The sequence below is a fragment of the Salvelinus fontinalis genome, chromosome 38, assembly GCF_029448725.1.
Source record: "Salvelinus fontinalis isolate EN_2023a chromosome 38, ASM2944872v1, whole genome shotgun sequence".
Classification (NCBI taxonomy): domain Eukaryota; kingdom Metazoa; phylum Chordata; class Actinopteri; order Salmoniformes; family Salmonidae; genus Salvelinus; species Salvelinus fontinalis.
This window is the reverse complement of record NC_074702.1, coordinates 1,036,230-1,057,162: the sequence shown is the minus strand read 5'-3', so window position 1 is coordinate 1,057,162 and position 20,933 is coordinate 1,036,230. Positions and strand designations below refer to the sequence as shown.

Below are 20,933 nucleotides of genomic sequence, written 5' to 3'. Positions count from 1 at the left end.
ACATTAGCTGCTACAGTACAGTAGGATGATGCTCTGGTCTGGACATTAGCCACTACAGTACAGTAGGATGATGCTCTGGTCTGGACATTAGCTACTACAGTACTGTAGGATGATGGTGTCTCTGGTCTGGACATTAACTGCTATAGTACTGTAGGATGATGATGGCTCTGGTCTGGTCATTAGCTACTACAGTACTGTAGGATGATGATGCTCTGGTCTGGACATTAGCTACTACAGTACTGTAGGATGATGGTGTCTCTGGTCTGGACATTAACTGCTATAGTACTGTAGGATGATGATGGCTCTGGTCTGGTCATTAGCTACTACAGTACTGTAGGATGATGATGGCTCTGGTCTGGTCATTAGCTACTACAGTACTGTAGGATGATGATGGCTCTGGTCTGGACATTAGCCACTACAGTACTGTAGGATGATGGTGTCTCTGGTCTGGACATTAGCTGCTACAGTACTGTAGGATGATGATGCTCTGGTCTGGACATTAGCTACTACAGTACTGTAGGATGATGATGCTCTGGTCTGGACATTAGCTACTACAGTACTGTAGGATGATGGTGTCTCTGGTCTGGACATTAGCTACTACAGTACTGTAGGATGATGATGCTCTGGTCTGGACATTAGCCACTACAGTACTGTAGGATGATGATGCTCTGGTCTGGATATTAGCCACTACAGTACTGTAGGATGATGGTGTCTCTGGTCTGGACATTAGCTACTATAGTACTGTAGGATGATGATGCTCTGGTCTGGACATTAGCCACTACAGCACAGTAGGATGATGCTCTGGTCTGGACATTAGCCACTACAGTACTGTAGCATGATGATGCTCTGGTCTGGACATTAGCTGCTATAGTACTGTAGGATGATGATGGCTCTGGTCTGGTCATTAGCCACTACAGTACTGTAGGATGATGGTGTCTCTGGTCTGGACATTAGCTGCTACAGTACTGTAGGATGATGATGCTCTGGTCTGGACATTAGCCACTACAGTACTGTAGGATGATGATGGCTCTGGTCTGGTCATTAGCCACTACAGTACTGTAGGATGATGATGGCTCTGGTCTGGACATTAGCTGCTATAGTACTGTAGGATGATGGTGTCTCTGGTCTGGACATTAGCTACTATGGATACACATCTACACACAACAACATGACCCAGGTTTTAGCTGCTACGCTGGATGAGTAACTTGTGCAGGCGAGAGCAGAGTACACGCCACTTTATCTAGTGTTCTCAGGCAAGAGCCGTGCGTTGAATTGTTGAAAGTAGAACCAGTGCATCATTTTACCCTGAGCAGCGCCAGCACCTCTCCTGGAGCCATGCTACTTATGTCCAGGCTTCATTGAAATGAATGGGAGCGTCTCACGCCCTTCAGAAGGGCTACTTAAATCTAAGTCATTCCCATTGTTTACTGACAGTACCCTAGTGAACATGGCTCCTATAACGGGCCAGTACCTTAGTGAGCATGGCTCCTATAACGGGCCAGTACCCTAGTGAACATGGCTCCTATAACGGGCCAGTACCTTAGTGAGCATGGCTCCTATAACGGGCCAGTACCCTAGTGAACATGGCTCCTATAACGGGCCAGTACCTTAGTGAGCATGGCTCCTATAACGGGCCAGTACCCTAGTGAACATGGCTCCTATAACGGGTCAGTACCCTAGTGAGCATGGCTCCTATAACGGGCCAGTACCCTAGTGAACATGGCTCCTATAACGGGTCAGTACCCTAGTGAGCATGGCTCCTATAACGGGCCAGTACCCTAGTGAACATGGCTCCTATAATGGGCCAGTACCCTAGTAAACATGGCTCCTATAATGGGCCAGTACCTTAGTGAGCATGGCTCCTATAACGGGCCAGTACCCTAGTGAACATGGCTCCTATAACGGGCCAGTACCCTAGTGAACATGGCTCCTATAATGGGCCAGGACCTTAGTGAACATGGCTCCTATAAAGGGCCAGTACCCTAGTGAACATGGCTCCTATAATGGGCCAGTACCTTAGTGAACATGGCTCCTATAATGGGCCAGTACCCTAGTGAACATGGCTCCTATAATGGGCCAGTACCTTAGTTAACATGGCTCCTATAATGGGCCAGTACCTTAGTGAGCATGGCTCCTATAATGGGCCAGTACCTTAGTGAGCATGGCTCCTATAATGGGCCAGTACCCTAGTGAACATGGCTTCTATAATGGGCCAGTACCTTAGTGAGCATGGCTCCTATAATGGGCTAGGACCTTAGTGAGCATGGCTTCTATAATGGGCCAGTACCTTAGTGAGCATGGCTCCTATAATGCTGGGTCCGTGGCAGTTCAGTAGGCTCTCCTGGTTGACTGGGTGATGACGAATCAGATTCTTCACCATCAGCAGGAAGGCTGCTACACTGTTCCTCTCCAGCCGACCATCTGAGACACACACACACACACACACACACACACACACACACACACACACACACACACACACACACACACACACACACACACACACACACACACACACACACACACACACACTAATTGATGTAAAATAAGCCTATTGAGTATGATAGTGCTTCATCAGTGTTCACGGAGCACCATTTCCACAATCAAAATGTCCAAACTACTCAATTCAATCAGTATTCCCAGTAACGTAGCTCTTTAACACCCACTGACCTTGCAAAGTATGTCAATTAAGCAACAAGGCCAGAGGGGGTGTGATATAAGGCCAATATACCACGGCTAAGGGCCGTGGCACCCCCGAGGTGCCTTACTGCTATTATAAACTGGTTACCAACATAATTAGAGCAGTAAAAATACATGTTTTGTTATACCCATGGTATACGGTCTGATATACCACAACTGTTAGCCAATAAGCATTCGGGGATCGAACTGATTCGAGCCCTGAATGTTGATTGGCTGAAAGCCGTGGTATTGCAAAACATTTATTTTTACTGTTCTAATTATGTTGGTAACCAGTTTATAATAGCAGTAAGGCACCTTGGGGGTGTCACGGCCCTTAGCCGTGGTATATTGACCTTATATCACATCCCCTCTGGCTTATTGCTTAAATATACCATGACTAAGGGCTGTTCTTACGCACAACCCAAAGCGGAGTACAGCCTGGACACAGCCCTTAGCCGTGGTATATTGGCCATATACCACAAATCCCAGAGGTGCCTTATTGCTATTATAAACTGGTTACCAATGTAATTAGGGCAGTAAACAAGTATACCTGTGGGTATATTGTGTGATATACACATGGCTGAAATGCTGTTTCAGCCAATTAGCATTCAGGGCTGGAACCCCCTAGTTGACAATAGAGTATAATATATCTGTCTCTGTATTATCTCCAACACACACATACAGCAGTAGACACACACTGGACCCTGTACAGGCTACTGACCGGAGGACTTGCCCAGTGGCAGCAGCATGCCGACAGGCCCCCGAGAGGAGCTACAGGTTAGTTCTGGACCCAGCAGGTCTGACGTCTCCTGACCTCCTCCCTCCGCCTGCTCTGCCTCACACACCTGTTCCAGGAGGGGCAGTAGAACCCCCATGCCCCCCACTGTGTTCAACACATCCTACAGGGATACACATACAGAAACATACATACATGCACACAGTCAGACACAGAGACATACACACAGTCAGACACAGAGACATACATACAGTCATACACACAGAGACATACATACATACACACAGTCAGACACAGAGACATACATACATACACACACAGTCAGACACAGAGCCATGCACACAGTCAGACACAGAGACATACATACATACACACACAGAGACATACACACAGTCATACACACAGTCAGACACAGAGACATACACACAGTCACAGTCTTGTCACTCGAGGAACCCTCCCCCAAGCACAGTGATGTTGTCAGAGCCAGGTCCAACTAGTTTACTGAGCTCTTGGTTAACAGAATAGCAACACACCTTGATGTCCCAGTTCACCACCCTGTGGCCTGTCAGTCTGCCGTCATACTGGTGGTTAGGAGACAGGTCCACACAGATCTGACTCTTGAAGGCCTGAGACAAATACAAGTGTTTTAATGACAGCGTTACTACCCGTTTTTAGTACAGCGTTACTACCTGTTTAGTACAGCGTTACTACCTGTTTAGTACAGCGTTACTACCTGTTTAGTACAGCGTTACTATCTGTTTAGTACAGCGTTACTACCTGTTTAGTACAGCGTTACTACCTGTTTAGTACAGCGTTACTACCTGTTTAGTACAGCGTTACTACCCGTTTTTAGTACAGCGTTACTACCTGTTTAGTACAGCGTTACTACCTGTTTAGTACAGCGTTACTACCTGTTTAGTACAGCGTTACTACCTGTTTAGTACAGCGTTACTACCCGTTTAGTACAGCGTTACTACCTGTTTAGTACAGCGTTACTACCCGTTTAGTACAGCGTTACTACCCGTTTAGTACAGCGTTACTACCTGTTTAGTACAGCGTTACTACCTGTTTAGTACAGCGTTACTACCTGTTTAGTACAGCGTTACTACCTGTTTAGTACAGCGTTACTACCTGTTTAGTACAGCGTTACTACCTGTTTAGTACAGCGTTACTATCTGTTTAGTACAGCGTTACTACCTGTTTAGTACAGCGTTACTACCTGTTTAGTACAGCGTTACTACCTGTTTAGTACAGCGTTACTACCTGTTTAGTACAGCGTTACTACCTGTTTAGTACAGCGTTACTACCTGTTTAGTACAGCGTTACTACCTGTTTAGTACAGCGTTACTACCTGTTTAGTACAGCGTTACTACCTGTTTAGTACAGCGTTACTACCTGTTTTAGTACAGCGTTACTACCTGTTTAGTACAGCGTTACTACCTGTTTAGTACAGCGTTACTACCTGTTTAGTACAGCGTTACTACCTGTTTAGTACAGCGTTACTACCTGTTTAGTACAGCGTTACTACCTGTTTAGTACAGCGTTACTACCTGTTTTAGTACAGCGTTACTACCCGTTTAGTACAGCGTTACTACCTGTTTAGTACAGCGTTACTACCTGTTTAGTACAGCGTTACTACCTGTTTAGTACAGCGTTACTACCTGTTTAGTACAGCGTTACTACCTGTTTAGTACAGCGTTACTACCTGTTTAGTACAGCGTTACTACACGTTTAGTACAGCGTTACTACACGTTTAGTACAGTGTTACTACCTGTTTAGTACAGCGTTACTACCTGTTTAGTACAGCGTTACTACCTGTTTAGTACAGCGTTACTACCTGTTTAGTACAGCGTTACTACCCGTTTAGTACAGCGTTACTACCTGTTTAGTACAGTGTTACTACCCGTTTAGTACAGCGTTACTACCTGTTTAGTACAGCGTTACTACCTGTTTAGTACAGTGTTACTACCTGTTTAGTACAGCGTTACTACCTGTTTAGTACAGCGTTACTACCTGTTTAGTACAGCGTTACTACCTGTTTAGTACAGCGTTACTACCTGTTTAGTACAGCGTTACTACCTGTTTAGTACAGCGTTACTACCTGTTTAGTACAGCGTTACTACCTGTTTAGTACAGCGTTACTACCTGTTTAGTACAGCGTTACTACCTGTTTAGTACAGCGTTACTACCTGTTTAGTACAGCGTTACTACCCGTTTAGTACAGTGTTACTACCTGTTTAGTACAGCGTTACTACCTGTTTAGTACAGCGTTACTACCTGTTTAGTACAGCGTTACTACCTGTTTAGTACAGTGTTACTACCTGTTTAGTACAGCGTTACTACCTGTTTAGTACAGCGTTACTACCCGTTTAGTACAGCGTTACTACCTGTTTAGTACAGCGTTACTACCTGTTTAGTACAGCGTTACTACCTGTTTAGTACAGCGTTACTACCTGTTTAGTACAGTGTTACTACCTGTTTAGTACAGCGTTACTACCTGTTTAGTACAGCGTTACTACCTGTTTAGTACAGCGTTACTACCTGTTTAGTACAGTGTTACTACCTGTTTAGTACAGCGTTACTACCTGTTTAGTACAGCGTTACTACCTGTTTTAGTACAGCGTTACTACCTGTTTAGTACAGCGTTACTACCTGTTTAGTACAGCGTTACTACCCGTTTAGTACAGCGTTACTACCTGTTTAGTACAGCGTTACTACCTGTTTAGTACAGCGTTACTACCTGTTTAGTACAGCGTTACTACCCGTTTAGTACAGCGTTACTACCTGTTTTAGTACAGCGTTACTACCTGTTTAGTACAGCGTTACTACCCGTTTAGTACAGCGTTACTACCCGTTTAGTACAGCGTTACTACCCGTTTAGTACAGCGTTACTACCTGTTTAGTACAGCGTTACTACCTGTTTAGTACAGCGTTACTACCCGTTTAGTACAGCGTTACTACCCGTTTAGTACAGCGTTACTACCTGTTTAGTACAGCGTTACTACCCGTTTAGTACAGCGTTACTACCTGTTTAGTACAGCGTTACTACCTGTTTAGTACAGCGTTACTACCCGTTTAGTACAGCGTTACTACCCGTTTAGTACAGCGTTACTACCTGTTTAGTACAGCGTTACTACCTGTTTAGTACAGCGTTACTACCTGTTTAGTACAGCGTTACTACCCGTTTAGTACAGTGTTACTACCCGTTTAGTACAGCGTTACTATCTGTTTAGTACAGCGTTACTACCTGTTTAGTACAGCGTTACTACCTGTTTAGTACAGCGTTACTACCTGTTTAGTACAGCGTTACTACCTGTTTAGTACAGCGTTACTACCTGTTTAGTACAGCGTTACTACCTGTTTAGTACAGCGTTACTACCTGTTTAGTACAGCGTTACTACCTGTTTAGTACAGCGTTACTACCTGTTTAGTACAGCGTTACTACCCGTTTAGTACAGCGTTACTACCTGTTTAATACAGCGTTACTACCTGTTTAGTACAGCGTTACTACCTGTTTAATACAGCGTTACTACCTGTTTAGTACAGCGTTACTACCTGTTTTAGTACAGTGTTACTACCTGTTTAGTACAGCGTTACTACCTGTTTAGTACAGCGTTACAATCTGCTGTTACTACAGTGTTAATACTTGTTTTTAGTACATTGTAACTATGTAACATTGTAACTGTTTTCTGGAAGGAGCCTGTGTCTGGGAGGAGCCTGTGTCTGGGAGGAGCCTGTGTCTGGAAGGAGCCTGTGTCTGGGAGGAGCCTGTGTCTGGGAGGAGCCTGTGAGTGAGCCGCCCACCTGAGGAGTGTAGTAGAGAAGCAGTTTACTGTTGAGGTCCGACAGCTCTCCATCTGCCTTGAACAGGGACACATGGTTGGGGCCTGGGAGGGAGGGAGGGTTACAAGGTTACTATATATAGTGTGTTGGGTGTGTGTAGATACCTGCAGAATGTATGGCCCTAGTGTGTGTGGCCTAGCTAGTGTGTGTACAGTGTGTACTGTATACCATGTTTGGTCCCCCATTAAATAAAACGACTAACTAGTAGGGTAGACAGATGTAGAAGAGGGTAGAAGACAACAACTGGAGTCTGGCCAGTAGGCCTTAAACCATGTGGAACTGACCACCAAGTCACAGCCTTGTGTGGGTGGGAAGAGGTGCGCTTATATGATTGATGCTGTAAAATGATGTGATATTCTATGTGAAAGCAGCAGCACTTTTTAATGTTCAGACCAATTACCCCTCAGGACAATAAACTAAGTCCTAATCCTACCAGCAGTGTATCGGGCCTTGGTGTGTGTGTATGTACCATTAGTGTATAGGGCCTTGGTGTGTGTGTATGTACCAGCAGTGTATCGGGCCTTGGAGTGTGTGTGTGTACCATTAGTGTATCGGGCCTTGGTGTGTGTGTGTGTGTGTATGTACCAGCAGTGTATCGGGCCTTGGTGTGTGTGTGTGTATGTACCAGCAGTGTATCGGGCCTTGGAGTGTGTGTGTGTACCATTAGTGTATAGGGCCGTGGTGTGTGTGTATGTACCAGCAGTGTATCGGGCCTTGGAGTGTGTGTGTGTGTGTGTGTGTACCAGCAGTGTATCGGGCCTTGGAGTGTGTGTGTGTACCATTAGTGTATAGGGCCTTGGTGTGTGTGTGTGTGTGTACCATTAGTGTATTGGGCCTTGGTGTGTGTGTGTGTGTGTGTGTGTGTGTGTATGTACCAGCAGTGTTTAGGGCCTTGGTGTGTGTGTGTACAAGCAGTGTATAGGGCCTTGGTGTGTGTGTGTGTGTGTGTGTGTGTGTGTGTGTGTGTGTGTGTGTGTGTGTGTGTGTGTGTGTGTGTGTGTGTGTGTGTGTGTGTGTGTGTGTGTGTGTGTGTGTGTGTGTGTGTGTGTGTGTGTGTGTGTGTGTGTGTGTACCAGCAGTGTATAGGGCCTTGGTGTGTGTGTGTACCAGCAGTGTATAGGGCCTTGATGTGCGCTGGCTGCAGGGCCTCATGACAGATGAAGGCGGTCCCCAGGAGCCCGTCCAGTGAGGTGGGCGTGCCCCACTCCGTGTCCTGCAGCCCGGCGGGGATGGTGTGGACGGGAGCGTCATGCAGGGGCCCAGGCCCCCAGCGGCCCGCCGCAAAGGAGGCTGGGAAGGACTGGGAGCGGGTGATGGGGGGGGCGTGGGCGGGGAAGCCCATCTCTGCCGGGTGGAGGGAGGGGGGAGGCAGGGTGGGGGAGGTGGTGGTGGTGGTGGTACGGTGGCCTGCTGAGCCAATACAACAGGAGGTGAAAGGCTACAGGGGGAGGGTGTAGGAAGGGAGGAGGGAGGGAGTAGGGAGTGAACAAGAAAGGAGGGTGTAGGGAGGGAGGGACGGACGGAGGATAAAGTTAGACAAGATAGTAGTGTTTCTGTTAGCTATCCACCCAGTCAGACCCAGTAGGATGTACGATCAAGACCTGTACCAACAAGAGATGTACCATCAAGAGATAAAAAGCCCTCTCCACTCCTATGGTGTGTCTTCACCACAGTAATAATTCAGTTTAACAACACATTCCAAATGAAAGCTTTGGAAGTCAATTATAAATGTCAAGCAATTGTTACATACCAAAAGATCAGTAGGCCTATGCTAGGTAATAGTTGCTCCATTGCTGGTGAGCTTGCAGAGTAAACAGTAACAGATTCTTGATTACCACGTTTTTTGTTGGAGCTGCATATTTATTTAGGCAATTCTCTCTCCATACAATTTGAGGTTTGTGCAGCACCCGATCCTATAGCTGTTCAGCAATCTGTTCGCTAGCTCACCCAACCTGTGTTGTGCATTTCTCTAGCCAATCTTTTTTTTTGTTGCAAGGGTGATTCTGCGGCTACTGTCTCTGTCTGTGTGTAATCCAGGTAGACTCTGTGCCACAAAATGAGTGACAAAACATTACAAAAGCTGGCCAGATCATTTCAAAGTAATCCGTCTCAAGTCAAAGTCGAGTCCCGAGTCCAAGTCAAGTTATTTTATTTTCTATCAAGTCGAGTCTCAAGTCACCAAATTTGTGACTCGAGTCAGACTCGAGTCCAAGTCATGTGACTCGAATCCACAACTCTTCCTGAAACCCAGGATGGCTAATGCAGCAGTAATGGAGCCAGGATGGTTAATGCAGCAGTAATGGACCCAGGATGGCTAATGCAGCCGTAATGGACCCAGGATGGCTAATGCAGCCGTAATGGACCCAGGATGGCTAATGCAGCCGTAATGGACCCAGGATGGCTAATGCAGCCGTAATGGACCCAGGATGGCTAATGCAGCAGTAATGGACCCAGGATGGCTAATGCAGCAGTAATGGACCCAGGATGGCTACTGCAGCAGTAATGGACCCAGGATGGCTAATGCAGCAGTAATGGACCCATGATGGCTAATGCAGCAGTAATGGACCCATGATGGCTAATGCAGCAGTAATGGACCCAGGATGGTTAATGCAGCCGTAATGGACCCAGGATGGCTAATGCAGCCGTAATGGACCCAGGATGGCTAATGCAGCAGTAATGGACCCAGGATGGTTAATGCAGCAGTAATGGACCCAGGATGGTTAATGCAGCAGTAATGGACCCAGGATGGCTAATGCAGCCGTAATGGACCCAGGATGGCTAATGCAGCCGTAATGGACCCAGGATGGCTAATGCAGCAGTAATGGACCCAGGATGGCTAATGCAGCAGTAATGGACCCAGGATGGCTACTGCAGCAGTAATGGACCCAGGATGGCTAATGCAGCAGTAATGGAAACATGATGGCTAATGCAGCAGTAATGGACCCATGATGGCTAATGCAGCAGTAATGGACCCATGATGGCTAATGCAGCAGTAATGGACCCAGGATGGTTAATGCAGCCGTAATGGACCCAGGATGGCTAATGCAGCCGTAATGGACCCAGGATGGCTAATGCAGCAGTAATGGACCCAGGATGGTTAATGCAGCAGTAATGGACCCAGGATGGTTAATGCAGCAGTAATGGACCCAGGATGGTTAATTCAGCAGTAATGGACCCAGGATGGTTAATGCAGCAGTAATGGACCCAGGATGGTTAATGCAGCCGTAATGGACCCAGGATGGCTAATGCAGCAGTAATGGACCCAGGATGGCTAATGCAGCCGTAAAGGACCCAGGATGGCTAATGCAGCAGTAATGGACCCAGGATGGCTAATGCAGCAGTAATGGACCCAGGATGGCTACTGCAGCAGTAATGGACCCAGGATGGCTAATGCAGCAGTAATGGACCCATGATGGCTAATGCAGCAGTAATGGACCCATGATGGCTAATGCAGCAGTAATGGACCCAGGATGGTTAATGCAGCCGTAATGGACCCAGGATGGCTAATGCAGCAGTAATGGACCCAGGATGGTTAATGCAGCAGTAATGGACCCAGGATGGTTAATGCAGCAGTAATGGACCCAGGATGGCTAATGCAGCCGTAATGGACCCAGGATGGCTAATGCAGCCGTAATGGACCCAGGATGGCTAATGCAGCAGTAATGGACCCAGGATGGCTAATGCAGCAGTAATGGACCCAGGATGGCTACTGCAGCAGTAATGGACCCAGGATGGCTAATGCAGCAGTAATGGAAACATGATGGCTAATGCAGCAGTAATGGACCCATGATGGCTAATGCAGCAGTAATGGACCCATGATGGCTAATGCAGCAGTAATGGACCCAGGATGGTTAATGCAGCCGTAATGGACCCAGGATGGCTAATGCAGCCGTAATGGACCCAGGATGGCTAATGCAGCAGTAATGGACCCAGGATGGTTAATGCAGCAGTAATGGACCCAGGATGGTTAATGCAGCAGTAATGGACCCAGGATGGTTAATTCAGCAGTAATGGACCCAGGATGGTTAATGCAGCAGTAATGGACCCAGGATGGTTAATGCAGCCGTAATGGACCCAGGATGGCTAATGCAGCAGTAATGGACCCAGGATGGCTAATGCAGCAGTAATGGACCCAGGATGGCTAATGCAGCCGTAAAGGACCCAGGATGGCTAATGCAGCCGTAATGGACCCAGGATGGCTAATGCAGCCGTAAAGGACCCAGGATGGCTAATGCAGCAGTAATGGACCCAGGATGGCTAATGCAGCCGTAAAGGACCCAGGATGGCTAATGCAGCCGTAAAGGACCCAGGATGGCTACTGCAGCAGTAATGGACCCATGATGGCTAATTCAGCAGTAATGGACCCAGGATGGTTAATGCAGCAGTAATGGACCCAGGATGGCTAATGCAGCCGTAATGGATCCAGGATGGCTAATGCAGCAGTAATGGACCCAGCAAGACCTCAGGTTTCAACAGTTACCATGAAAACAGAACAGATGTAAAATGTATTTAAAAATTTTTTTTTTTAAATCTAACAACAAGAGACAATTGATGATCATAAACAATTGTCTTTCAATTTTCTATGTCTGTCTTTCGCACTTTGCTCTCAGCCTATGTCCTAATCCAGACATATTTTGTCCTATTCCAATCATATTTTGCTTCCCTAATTCAGTAATGTCCTTCACCCCATTGTCTCAGTCTCTCACCTCATTGAGCGAGGGGAATCGGAGCTGGGCTGTCTTGCGCTGTTCTCCATCGATGTAGATGGTGACCAGATTCTGACCGAAGGGACGGCGGCCGGCAACATGGACTATATCCACAGAGTGCTGTGGGGAGAAGAGAGAGAGCGAGAGGAAGAGAGAGGGAGGAGAGCGAGAGGGAGAAGAGAGAGAGCGAGCGAGAGGGAGGAGGAGAGAGCGAGAGGAAGAAGAGAGAGAGCGAGAGGGAGGAGAGAGCGAGAGGAAGAAGAGAGAGAGCGAGAAGAGAGAGAGAGAGGAGAGAGAGGGGAGGAGAGAGAGGGAGGAGGAGAGAGCGAGAAGAGGAAGAGAGAGAGCGAGAAGAGGGAAAGCGAGAGGGTGGAGGAGAGAGAGGGTGGAGGAGAGAGCGAGAAGAGAGAGCGAGAGGGTGGAGGAGAGAGAGGGTGGAGGAGAGAGAGGGTGGAGGAGAGGGTGGAAGAGAGAGTGAGAAGAAGAGAGAGAAGAGAGAGAAGAGAGAGAGAGGAGAGCGAGAAGAGAGAGAGAGCGAGAGAGAAGAGAGAGAGAGGAGAGCGAGAAGAGAGAGAGAGAGAGCAGGAGAGAGAGGGAGGAGAGAGAGGGAGTAGGAGAGAGCGAGAGGAAGAGAGAGAGGAGGAGAGAGAGGGAGGAGAGAGAGGGAGTGAGAGGAAGAAGAGAGAGCGAGAAGAGAGACAGAGAGAGAGAAGAGAGCAAGAGAGAGAGAGCGAGAAGAGAGAGAGCGAGAAGAGAGAGAGCGAGAAGAGAGAGAGCGAGCGAGAGAGAGAGCGAGCGAGAGAGAGAGAGAGCGAGCGAGCGAGCGAGAAGGAGAAAATAGTCTTTACTCAATATATTGCAGGTAAAATATGACTTCTATGCAAGGTATGCCTGCTAGATTATTGTGCTTTCTCCAGAATCTAGAAACATGAGTGTGTCATGAACTAGTTAAACATCCATTATTAAACAGTCCCTGATGATGATCATTCATTAGAGTAACAACACAGCTGTAGTGAACAGATGGCCCAGCAGCTAACTGGCTGATCCCAGCTTACACCAGGACAGTCAGATAAGATGGGGAATCAACTTCGTAATTGAGAGGCTGTGTCTCGATCTCTGATTGCGTCCCGAATGGAGTAGTGGCCTGGGAGTAGTGGTCTGGGAGGTCCCGTGTGGCTCAGTTGGTAGAGCATGGCGCTTGCAACGCCAGGGTTGTGGGTTCATTCCCCACGGGGAATGCCAGGGTTGTGGGTTCATTCCCCACAGGGGGACCAGGATGAATATGTATGAACTTTCCAATTTGTAAGTCGCTCTGGATAAGAGCGTCTGCTAAATGACTTAAATGTAATGTAAATGTAAATGAGTAGTGGCCTGGGAGTAGTGGTCTGGGAGTAGTGGTCTGGGAGTAGTGGTCTGGGAGTAGTGGTCTGGGAGTAGTGGTCTGGGAGTAGTGGTCTGGGAGTAGTTGCCTGGGAGTAGTGGTCTGGGAGTAGTGGTCTGGGAGTAGTGGTCTGGGAGTAGTGGCCTGGGAGTAGTGGTCTGGGAGTAGTGGTCTGGGAGTAGTGGCCTGGGAGTAGTGGTCTGGGAGTAGTGGCCTGGGAGTAGTGGTCTGGGAGTAGTGGCCTGGGAGTAGTGGTCTAGGAGTAGTGGCCTGGGAGTAGTGGCCTGGGAGTAGTGGCCTGGGAGTAGTGGTCTGGGAGTAGTGGTCTGGGAGTAGTGGCCTGGGAGTAGTGGCCTGGGAGTAGTGGTCTAGGAGTAGTGGCCTGGGAGTAGTGGTCTGGGAGTAGTGGTCTGGGAGTAGTGGTCTGGGAGTAGTGGTCTAGGAGTAGTGGCCTGGGAGTAGTGGTCTAGGAGTAGTGGCCTGGGAGTAGTGGCCTGGGAGTAGTGGCCTGGGAGTAGTGGTCTAGGAGTAGTGGTCTAGGAGTAGTGGCCTGGGAGTAGTGGTCTGGGAGTAGTGGTCTGGGAGTAGTGGTCTGGGAGTAGTGGTCTGGGAGTAGTGGCCTGGGAGTAGTGGTCTGGGAGTAGTGGTTTGAGGAAACACACTTAATGTGTTGTGAAACGTGTTATGAAATGTAATGTAATGTCATGTCATATTTTAAATTGTATATAACTGTCTTCATGTTGCTGGACCCCAGGAAGAGTAGCTGCTGCCTTGGCAGGAACTAATGAGGATCCATAATAAACCCCAGAAAGAGTAGCTGCTGCCTTGGCAGGAACTAATGAGGATCCATAATAAACCCCAGGAAGAGTATCTGCTGCCTTGGCAGGAACTAATGAGGATCCATAATAAACCCCAGGAAGAGTAGCTGCTGCCTTGGCAGGAACTAATGAGGATCCATAATAAACCCCAGGAAGAGTAGCTGCTGCCTTGGCAGGAACTAATGAACCCTGGTCAAACGTAGTGCACTGTATAGGGAATAGGGTCCCCATCCTCTGTCCCTATATCTCTGTGTGTATCTTACCCAGCAGCAGTCTGTTAGAGGGTGTTCTGGCAGGGACACGACCATGTAGTCTTTCTTAGTGCAGACAGCCACCACCAACACTCCCTCCATGGTGAAGAAAGCCTCTAAACCTGTACCGCCGGCTGTCAACAGGCTAAGCACCAAGGAGACAGGAAACACATCAATAACTGCCCCCTCGGGGGATCAATAAAGTGAACTGAATGGAATTGAATTTGATCCAACTGATGACAATATTAAGTTACTCTGCCAGTTACATACTTTTAGATCATATTGCTTTCAACTCGGGCTGTGGCGGTCATGACATTCTGCCAGACGGTTATTGTCATGCAAAAGCCTGCTGGTCTCACGGTAAAGAACATATAACACACACCTTTGGAACATCTAATAATACATCTATGTAATAGACACCATCACAATAAATCCATGATTTATTTTAGTCTACAGAAACATTATGATATGAATAAAATGGATTTCAGAAGAACAGAATATGAGTTGCCTTACAGTATGTTATCTGGCTGTGCTCCATGACAGAGGCTACAGGCTAGTTAATTTAGCTGACTAGATACGGTATGTTATCTGGCTATGCTCCATGACAGAGGCTACAGGCTAGTTCATTTAGCTGACTAGATACGGTATGTTATCTGGCTATGCTCCATGACAGAGGCTACAGGCTAGTTCATTTAGCTGACTAGATACGGTATGTTATCTGGCTGTGCTCCATGACAGAGGCTACAGGCTAGTTAATTTAGCTGACTAGATACGGTATGTTATCTGGCTATGCTCCATGACAGAGGCTACAGGCTAGTTCATTTAGCTGACTAGATACGGTATGTTATCTGGCTGTGCTCCATGACAGAGGCTACAGGCTAGTTCATTTAGCTGACTAGATACGGTATGTTATCTGGCTGTGCTCCATGACAGAGGCTACAGGCTAGTTCATTTAGCTGACTAGATACGGTATGTTATCTGGCTGTGCTCCATGACAGAGGCTACAGGCTAGTTCATTTAGCTGACAAGATACGGTATGTTATCTGGCTGTGCTCCATGACAGAGGCTACAGGCTAGTTCATTTAGCTGACTAGATACGGTATGTTATCTGGCTGTGCTCCATGACAGAGGCTACAGGCTAGTTCATTTAGCTGACTAGATACGGTATGTTATCTGGCTGTGCTCCATGACAGAGGCTACAGGCTAGTTCATTTAGCTGACTAGATACGGTATGTTATCTGGCTATGCTCCATGACAGAGGCTACAGGCTAGTTCATTTAGCTGACTAGATACGGTATGTTATCTGGCTGTGCTCCATGACAGAGGCTACAGGCTAGTTCATTTAGCTGACTAGATACGGTATGTTATCTGGCTGTGCTCCATGACAGAGGCTACAGGCTAGTTCATTTAGCTGACTAGATACGGTATGTTATCTGGCTGTGCTCCATGACAGAGGCTACAGGCTAGTTCATTTAGCTGACTAGATACGGTATGTTATCTGGCTATGCTCCATGACAGAGGCTACAGGCTAGTTCATTTAGCTGACTAGATACGGTATGTTATCTGGCTATGCTCCATGACAGAGGCTACAGGCTAGTTCATTTAGCTGACTAGATACGGTATGTTATCTGGCTGTGCTCCATGACAGAGGCTACAGGCTAGTTCATTTAGCTGACAAGATACGGTATGTTATCTGGCTGTGCTCCATGACAGAGGCTACAGGCTAGTTCATTTAGCTGACTAGATACGGTATGTTATCTGGCTATGCTCCATGACAGAGGCTACAGGCTAGTTCATTTAGCTGACTAGATACGGTATGTTATCTGGCTGTGCTCCATGACAGAGGCTACAGGCTAGTTCATTTAGCTGACAAGATACGGTATGTTATCTGGCTGTGCTCCATGACAGAGGCTACAGGCTAGTTCATTTAGCTGACTAGATACGGTATGTTATCTGGCTGTGCTCCATGACAGAGGCTACAGGCTAGTTCATTTAGCTGACTAGATACGGTATGTTATCTGGCTGTGCTCCATGACAGAGGCTACAGGCTAGTTCATTTAGCTGACTAGATACGGTATGTTATCTGGCTATGCTCCATGACAGAGGCTACAGGCTAGTTCATTTAGCTGACTAGATACGGTATGTTATCTGGCTGTGCTCCATGACAGAGGCTACAGGCTAGTTCATTTAGCTGACTAGATACGGTATGTTATCTGGCTGTGCTCCATGACAGAGGCTACAGGCTAGTTCATTTAGCTGACAAGATACGGTATGTTATCTGGCTATGCTCCATGACAGAGGCTACAGGCTAGTTCATTTAGCTGACAAGATACGGTATGTTATCTGGCTGTGCTCCATGACAGAGGCTACAGGCTAGTTCATTTAGCTGACAAGATATGCTTATAAGTCCCGTCCCATTATTTTATAGTAAGAAGAATATATTTGAACTTAGCTGAATAAAATAGAAAGGATATTTTTCCATTCCGGAGCGAGTGAACACACGGTGGGTATGTTGAGTGTAAAAATGTTCATTTGAAACAGGCCCTGTATGCTAGATTTACAGTTATTTGACAACTTTACACTCAACATTTACCCATCAGTCTATTCTCCATGTAATCTTGTCTTTACTAATATGTAAAGGCTTTCAACCTGCTATTGAACTTCTTTCCTCAACCTGATCATCACAGTGAGGGGTCTTTTAAAAGCACCATAATGTTTTGATAAGTGTTTGATGTGATTTTAGATTGCATTGATGTCAGAGTGGTTAGAGGGACAATAGAGCCCTGAGTACCTGGTCATTAGGACCTGATGGAGGGACAATAGAGCACTGAGTACCTGGTCATTAGGACCTGATGGAGGGACAATAGAGCACTGAGTACCAGGCCATTAGGACCTGATGGAGGGACAATAGAGGCCTGAGTATCAGGCCATTAGGACCTGATGGAGGGACAATAGAGCACTGAGTACCTGGTCATTAGGACCTGATGGAGGGACAATAGAGCCCTGAGTACCAGGCCATTAGGACCTGATGGAGGGACAATAGAGCACTGAGTACCTGGTCATTAGGACCTGATGGAGGGACAATAGAGCCCTGAGTACCTGGTCATTAGGACCTGATGGAGGGACAATAGAGCACTGAGTACCTGGTCATTAGGACCTGATGGAGGGACAATAGAGCCCTGAGTACCTGGTCATTAGGACCTGATGCAGGGACAATAGAGCCCTGAGTACCTGGTCATTAGGACCTGATGGAGGGGCAATAGAAACCTGAGTACCAGGCCATTAGAACCTGATGCAGGGACAATAGAGCCCTGAGTACCTGGTCATTAGGACCTGATGGAGGGGCAATAGAGCCCTGAGTACCAGGCCATTAGGACCTGATGGAGGGACAATAGCGCTCTGAGTACCAGGCCATTAGGACCTGATGGAGGGACAATAGAGCCCTGAGTACCAGGCCATTAGAACCTGATGGTCGTTAGTGAGTTGGGTGCTAACAAAGCATGACCAGAGTGCATGAGATGAGATTACCGTGACTCAACGGTCACCGTGACTCAACGGACACGTGTAATTTTACTGCGTTCATAATGACTGCCAGTGTGGCGGTAATATGGTCACCCCAACAGCCCCAACCTTCAACAACATTGCCTGAAAATAAAACGGCCCATATTGAAAAAAATTGTTTATTGTGGTTGTAGAATTAAAGCACTTGAGAGACGTGGGGGGATTTTCTCTCTCATTGGGCCGGCACCGGCTCTCTCATATGGCCGGCACCGGCTCTCTCAGTGGGCCGGCACCGGCTCTCTCAGTGGGCCGGCACCGGCTCTCTCATATGGCCGGCACCGGCTCTCTCATATGGCCGGCACCGGCTCTCTCAGTGGGCCGGCACCGGCTCTCTCAGTGGGCCGGCACCGGCTCTCTCATTGGGCCGGCACCGGCTCTCTCATTGGGCCGGCACCGGCTCTCTCAGTGGGCCGGCACCGGCTCTCTCAGTGGGCCGGCACCGGCTCTCTCATTGGGCCGGCACCGGCTCTCTCATTGGGCCGGCACCGGCTCTCTCAGTGGGCCAGCACCAGCTCTCTCATTGGGCCAGCACACATCAAGCAGTAGTGTGGTCTTAGGTGTATCCCCATCTCTCCAGTCTGGTACCTGTACAGCTGTTTCCTGCGGGGGCCTTTGCCCATACCCCGGGTTGCTGCCCCTGGTGCCCCAGCAGACGAGCGGGCGCTAGGCGTGGAGTGGTATTGTGGGAAGTCCATGTTGAGACAGAGCCAGGCGTGGAAGGAAAACCCACTGCCTGGCCAGCGCTGGACCGTGGGCACCATGATCCCTGCCAGGGGATGGGTCAGGTCAAAATACTGCAGGGCGCTGTTCCTCCCCTCCCTGGCCGCCATCGCCGCCAGCACCCGGATGATGCGGGCGCAGTAAGGGTGTGTCCCCGCCCCCTTCCCTGCCAACACGTCCTGCCCCTGGTAAGGGAGAGAATTTTATCTAAGGGTGGTCATGTGCTGTATATAGGATGATATCTGGACGGAGGGGTGCTATCTGGACAGAGGGGTGCTATCTGGACAGAGGGGGGCTATCTGGACAGAGGGGTGCTATCTGGACAGAGGGGTGTTATCAGGACAGAGGGGCGCTATCTGGACAGAGGGGCGCTATCTGGACAGAGGGGCGCTATCTGGACAGAGGGGCGCTATCTGGACAGAGGGGCGCTATCTGGACAGAGGGGCGCTATCTGGACAGAGGGGCGCTATCTGGACAGAGGGGCGCTATCTGGACAGAGGGGCGCTATCTGGACAGAGGGGTGCTATCTGGACAGAGGGGCGCTATCTGGACAGAGGGGCGCTATCTGGACAGAGGGGTGCTATCTGGACAGAGGGGTGCTATCTGGACAGAGGGGCGCTATCTGGACAGAGGGGCGCTATCTGGACAGAGGGGCGCTATCTGGACAGAGGGGCGCTATCTGGACAGAGGGGCGCTATCTGGACAGAGGGGCGCTATCTGGACAGAGGGGCGCTATCTGGACAGAGGGGCGCTATCTGGACAGAGGGGCGCTATCTGGACAGAGGGGCGCTATCTGGACAGAGGGGCGCTATCTGGACAGAGGGGCGCTATCTGGACAGAGGGGCGCTATCTGGACAGAGGGGCGCTATCTGGACAGAGGGGCGCTATCTGGACAGAGGGGCGCTATCTGGACAGAGGGGCGCTATCTGGACAGAGGGGCGCTATCTGGACAGAGGGGCGCTATCTGGACAGAGGGGCGCTATCTGGACAGAGGGGCGCTATCTGGACAGAGGGGCGCTATCTGGACAGAGGGGCGCTATCTGGACAGAGGGGCGCTATCTGGACAGAGGGGCGCTATCTGGACAGAGGGGCGCTATCTGGACAGAGGGGTGCTATCTGGACAGAGGGGTGTTATCAGGACAGAGGGGTGTTATCTGGACAGAGGGGTGCTATCTGGATGAATTGTTAAGGTTGGTGATGTAGATGCTTCTATGTACAACATCAACATAAATTCCTAGTAACTGTTGTTGCATTGCAATAAAGTTCTGATTCTGAATGGTTTTACAGTGCCCTCTGTAAATATTGGGACAGTGAAGCACTTTTCTTTTGAAATCAAACAATGACTATGAGGTTAAAGTGCATACTGTCGTCTTTAATTTGAGGGTATTTTCATCCATATTGGGTAAACAATTTAGAAATTACAGCCCTTTTTTAATACATAGTCCCCCAATTTTAGGAGACCAAAAGTATTGGGTCAAATTGACTTCTGTGTGTATTAAAGCAGTCAGAAGTTTAATATTTGGTCCCATTTTCACACAATGACTATATCAAGCTGGTGACTGTACAAACTTGTTGGATGTATTTGCTGTTAATCTGAAACACAACAAAAACTATTTTGTGCCCAATAGAAATGAATGGTAAATAATGTGTCGAGTCATTTTTTTATTGTAAATAAGAATAGAATGTTCCTTAACAGTTCTACATTAATGTGGATGCTACCATGATTAGGGATAGTCCTGAATGAATCGTGAATAACGATGAGTGAGAAAGTTACAGACGCACAAATATACCACCAAGACATGCTAACCTCTCACCATTACAATAACAAGGAAGGTTAGCATTTTATATCATACCCCCAAGACACGCTAACCTCTCACCATTACAATAACAGGGGAGGTTAGCATTTTATATCATACCCCCAAGACATGCTAAGCTCTCACAATTACAATAACAGGGGAGGTTAGCATTTTATATCATACCCCCAAGACATGCTAACCTCTCACCATTACAATAACATGGGAGATTAGCATTTTATATCATACCCCCAAGACATGCTAACCTCTCACCATTACAATAGCAGGGGAGGTTAGCATTTTATATCATACCCCCAAGACACGCTAACCTCTCACCATTACAATAGCAGGGGAGGTTAGCATTTTATATCAAACCGCCAAGACATGCTAACCTCTCACCATTACAATAGCAGGGGAGGTTAGCATTTTATATCATACCTCCAAG

General features: G+C 48.0%; 1 protein-coding gene across 4 annotated transcripts in view; it reads right to left on the bottom strand.

Moving 5' to 3' along the window:
- The window catches only part of nbeal2 (neurobeachin-like 2), a 126,395-nt gene that overhangs the window by 59,467 nt on the left and 45,995 nt on the right, over positions 1 to 20,933 (bottom strand). For all 4 annotated transcript variants that reach the window (XM_055902953.1, XM_055902954.1, XM_055902957.1 and 1 more), the window contains 8 exons: positions 18,561 to 18,880; positions 14,427 to 14,559; positions 11,965 to 12,084; positions 8,366 to 8,696; positions 7,220 to 7,302; positions 3,949 to 4,041; positions 3,401 to 3,578; positions 2,288 to 2,421 (listed from right to left, as the gene is read on the bottom strand). In XM_055902953.1, coding sequence (XP_055758928.1) covers positions 2,288 to 2,421; positions 3,401 to 3,578; positions 3,949 to 4,041; positions 7,220 to 7,302; positions 8,366 to 8,696; positions 11,965 to 12,084; positions 14,427 to 14,559; positions 18,561 to 18,880 — 1,392 coding nt within the window. The remainder of the gene's footprint in view (positions 1 to 2,287; positions 2,422 to 3,400; positions 3,579 to 3,948; positions 4,042 to 7,219; positions 7,303 to 8,365; positions 8,697 to 11,964; positions 12,085 to 14,426; positions 14,560 to 18,560; positions 18,881 to 20,933) is intronic.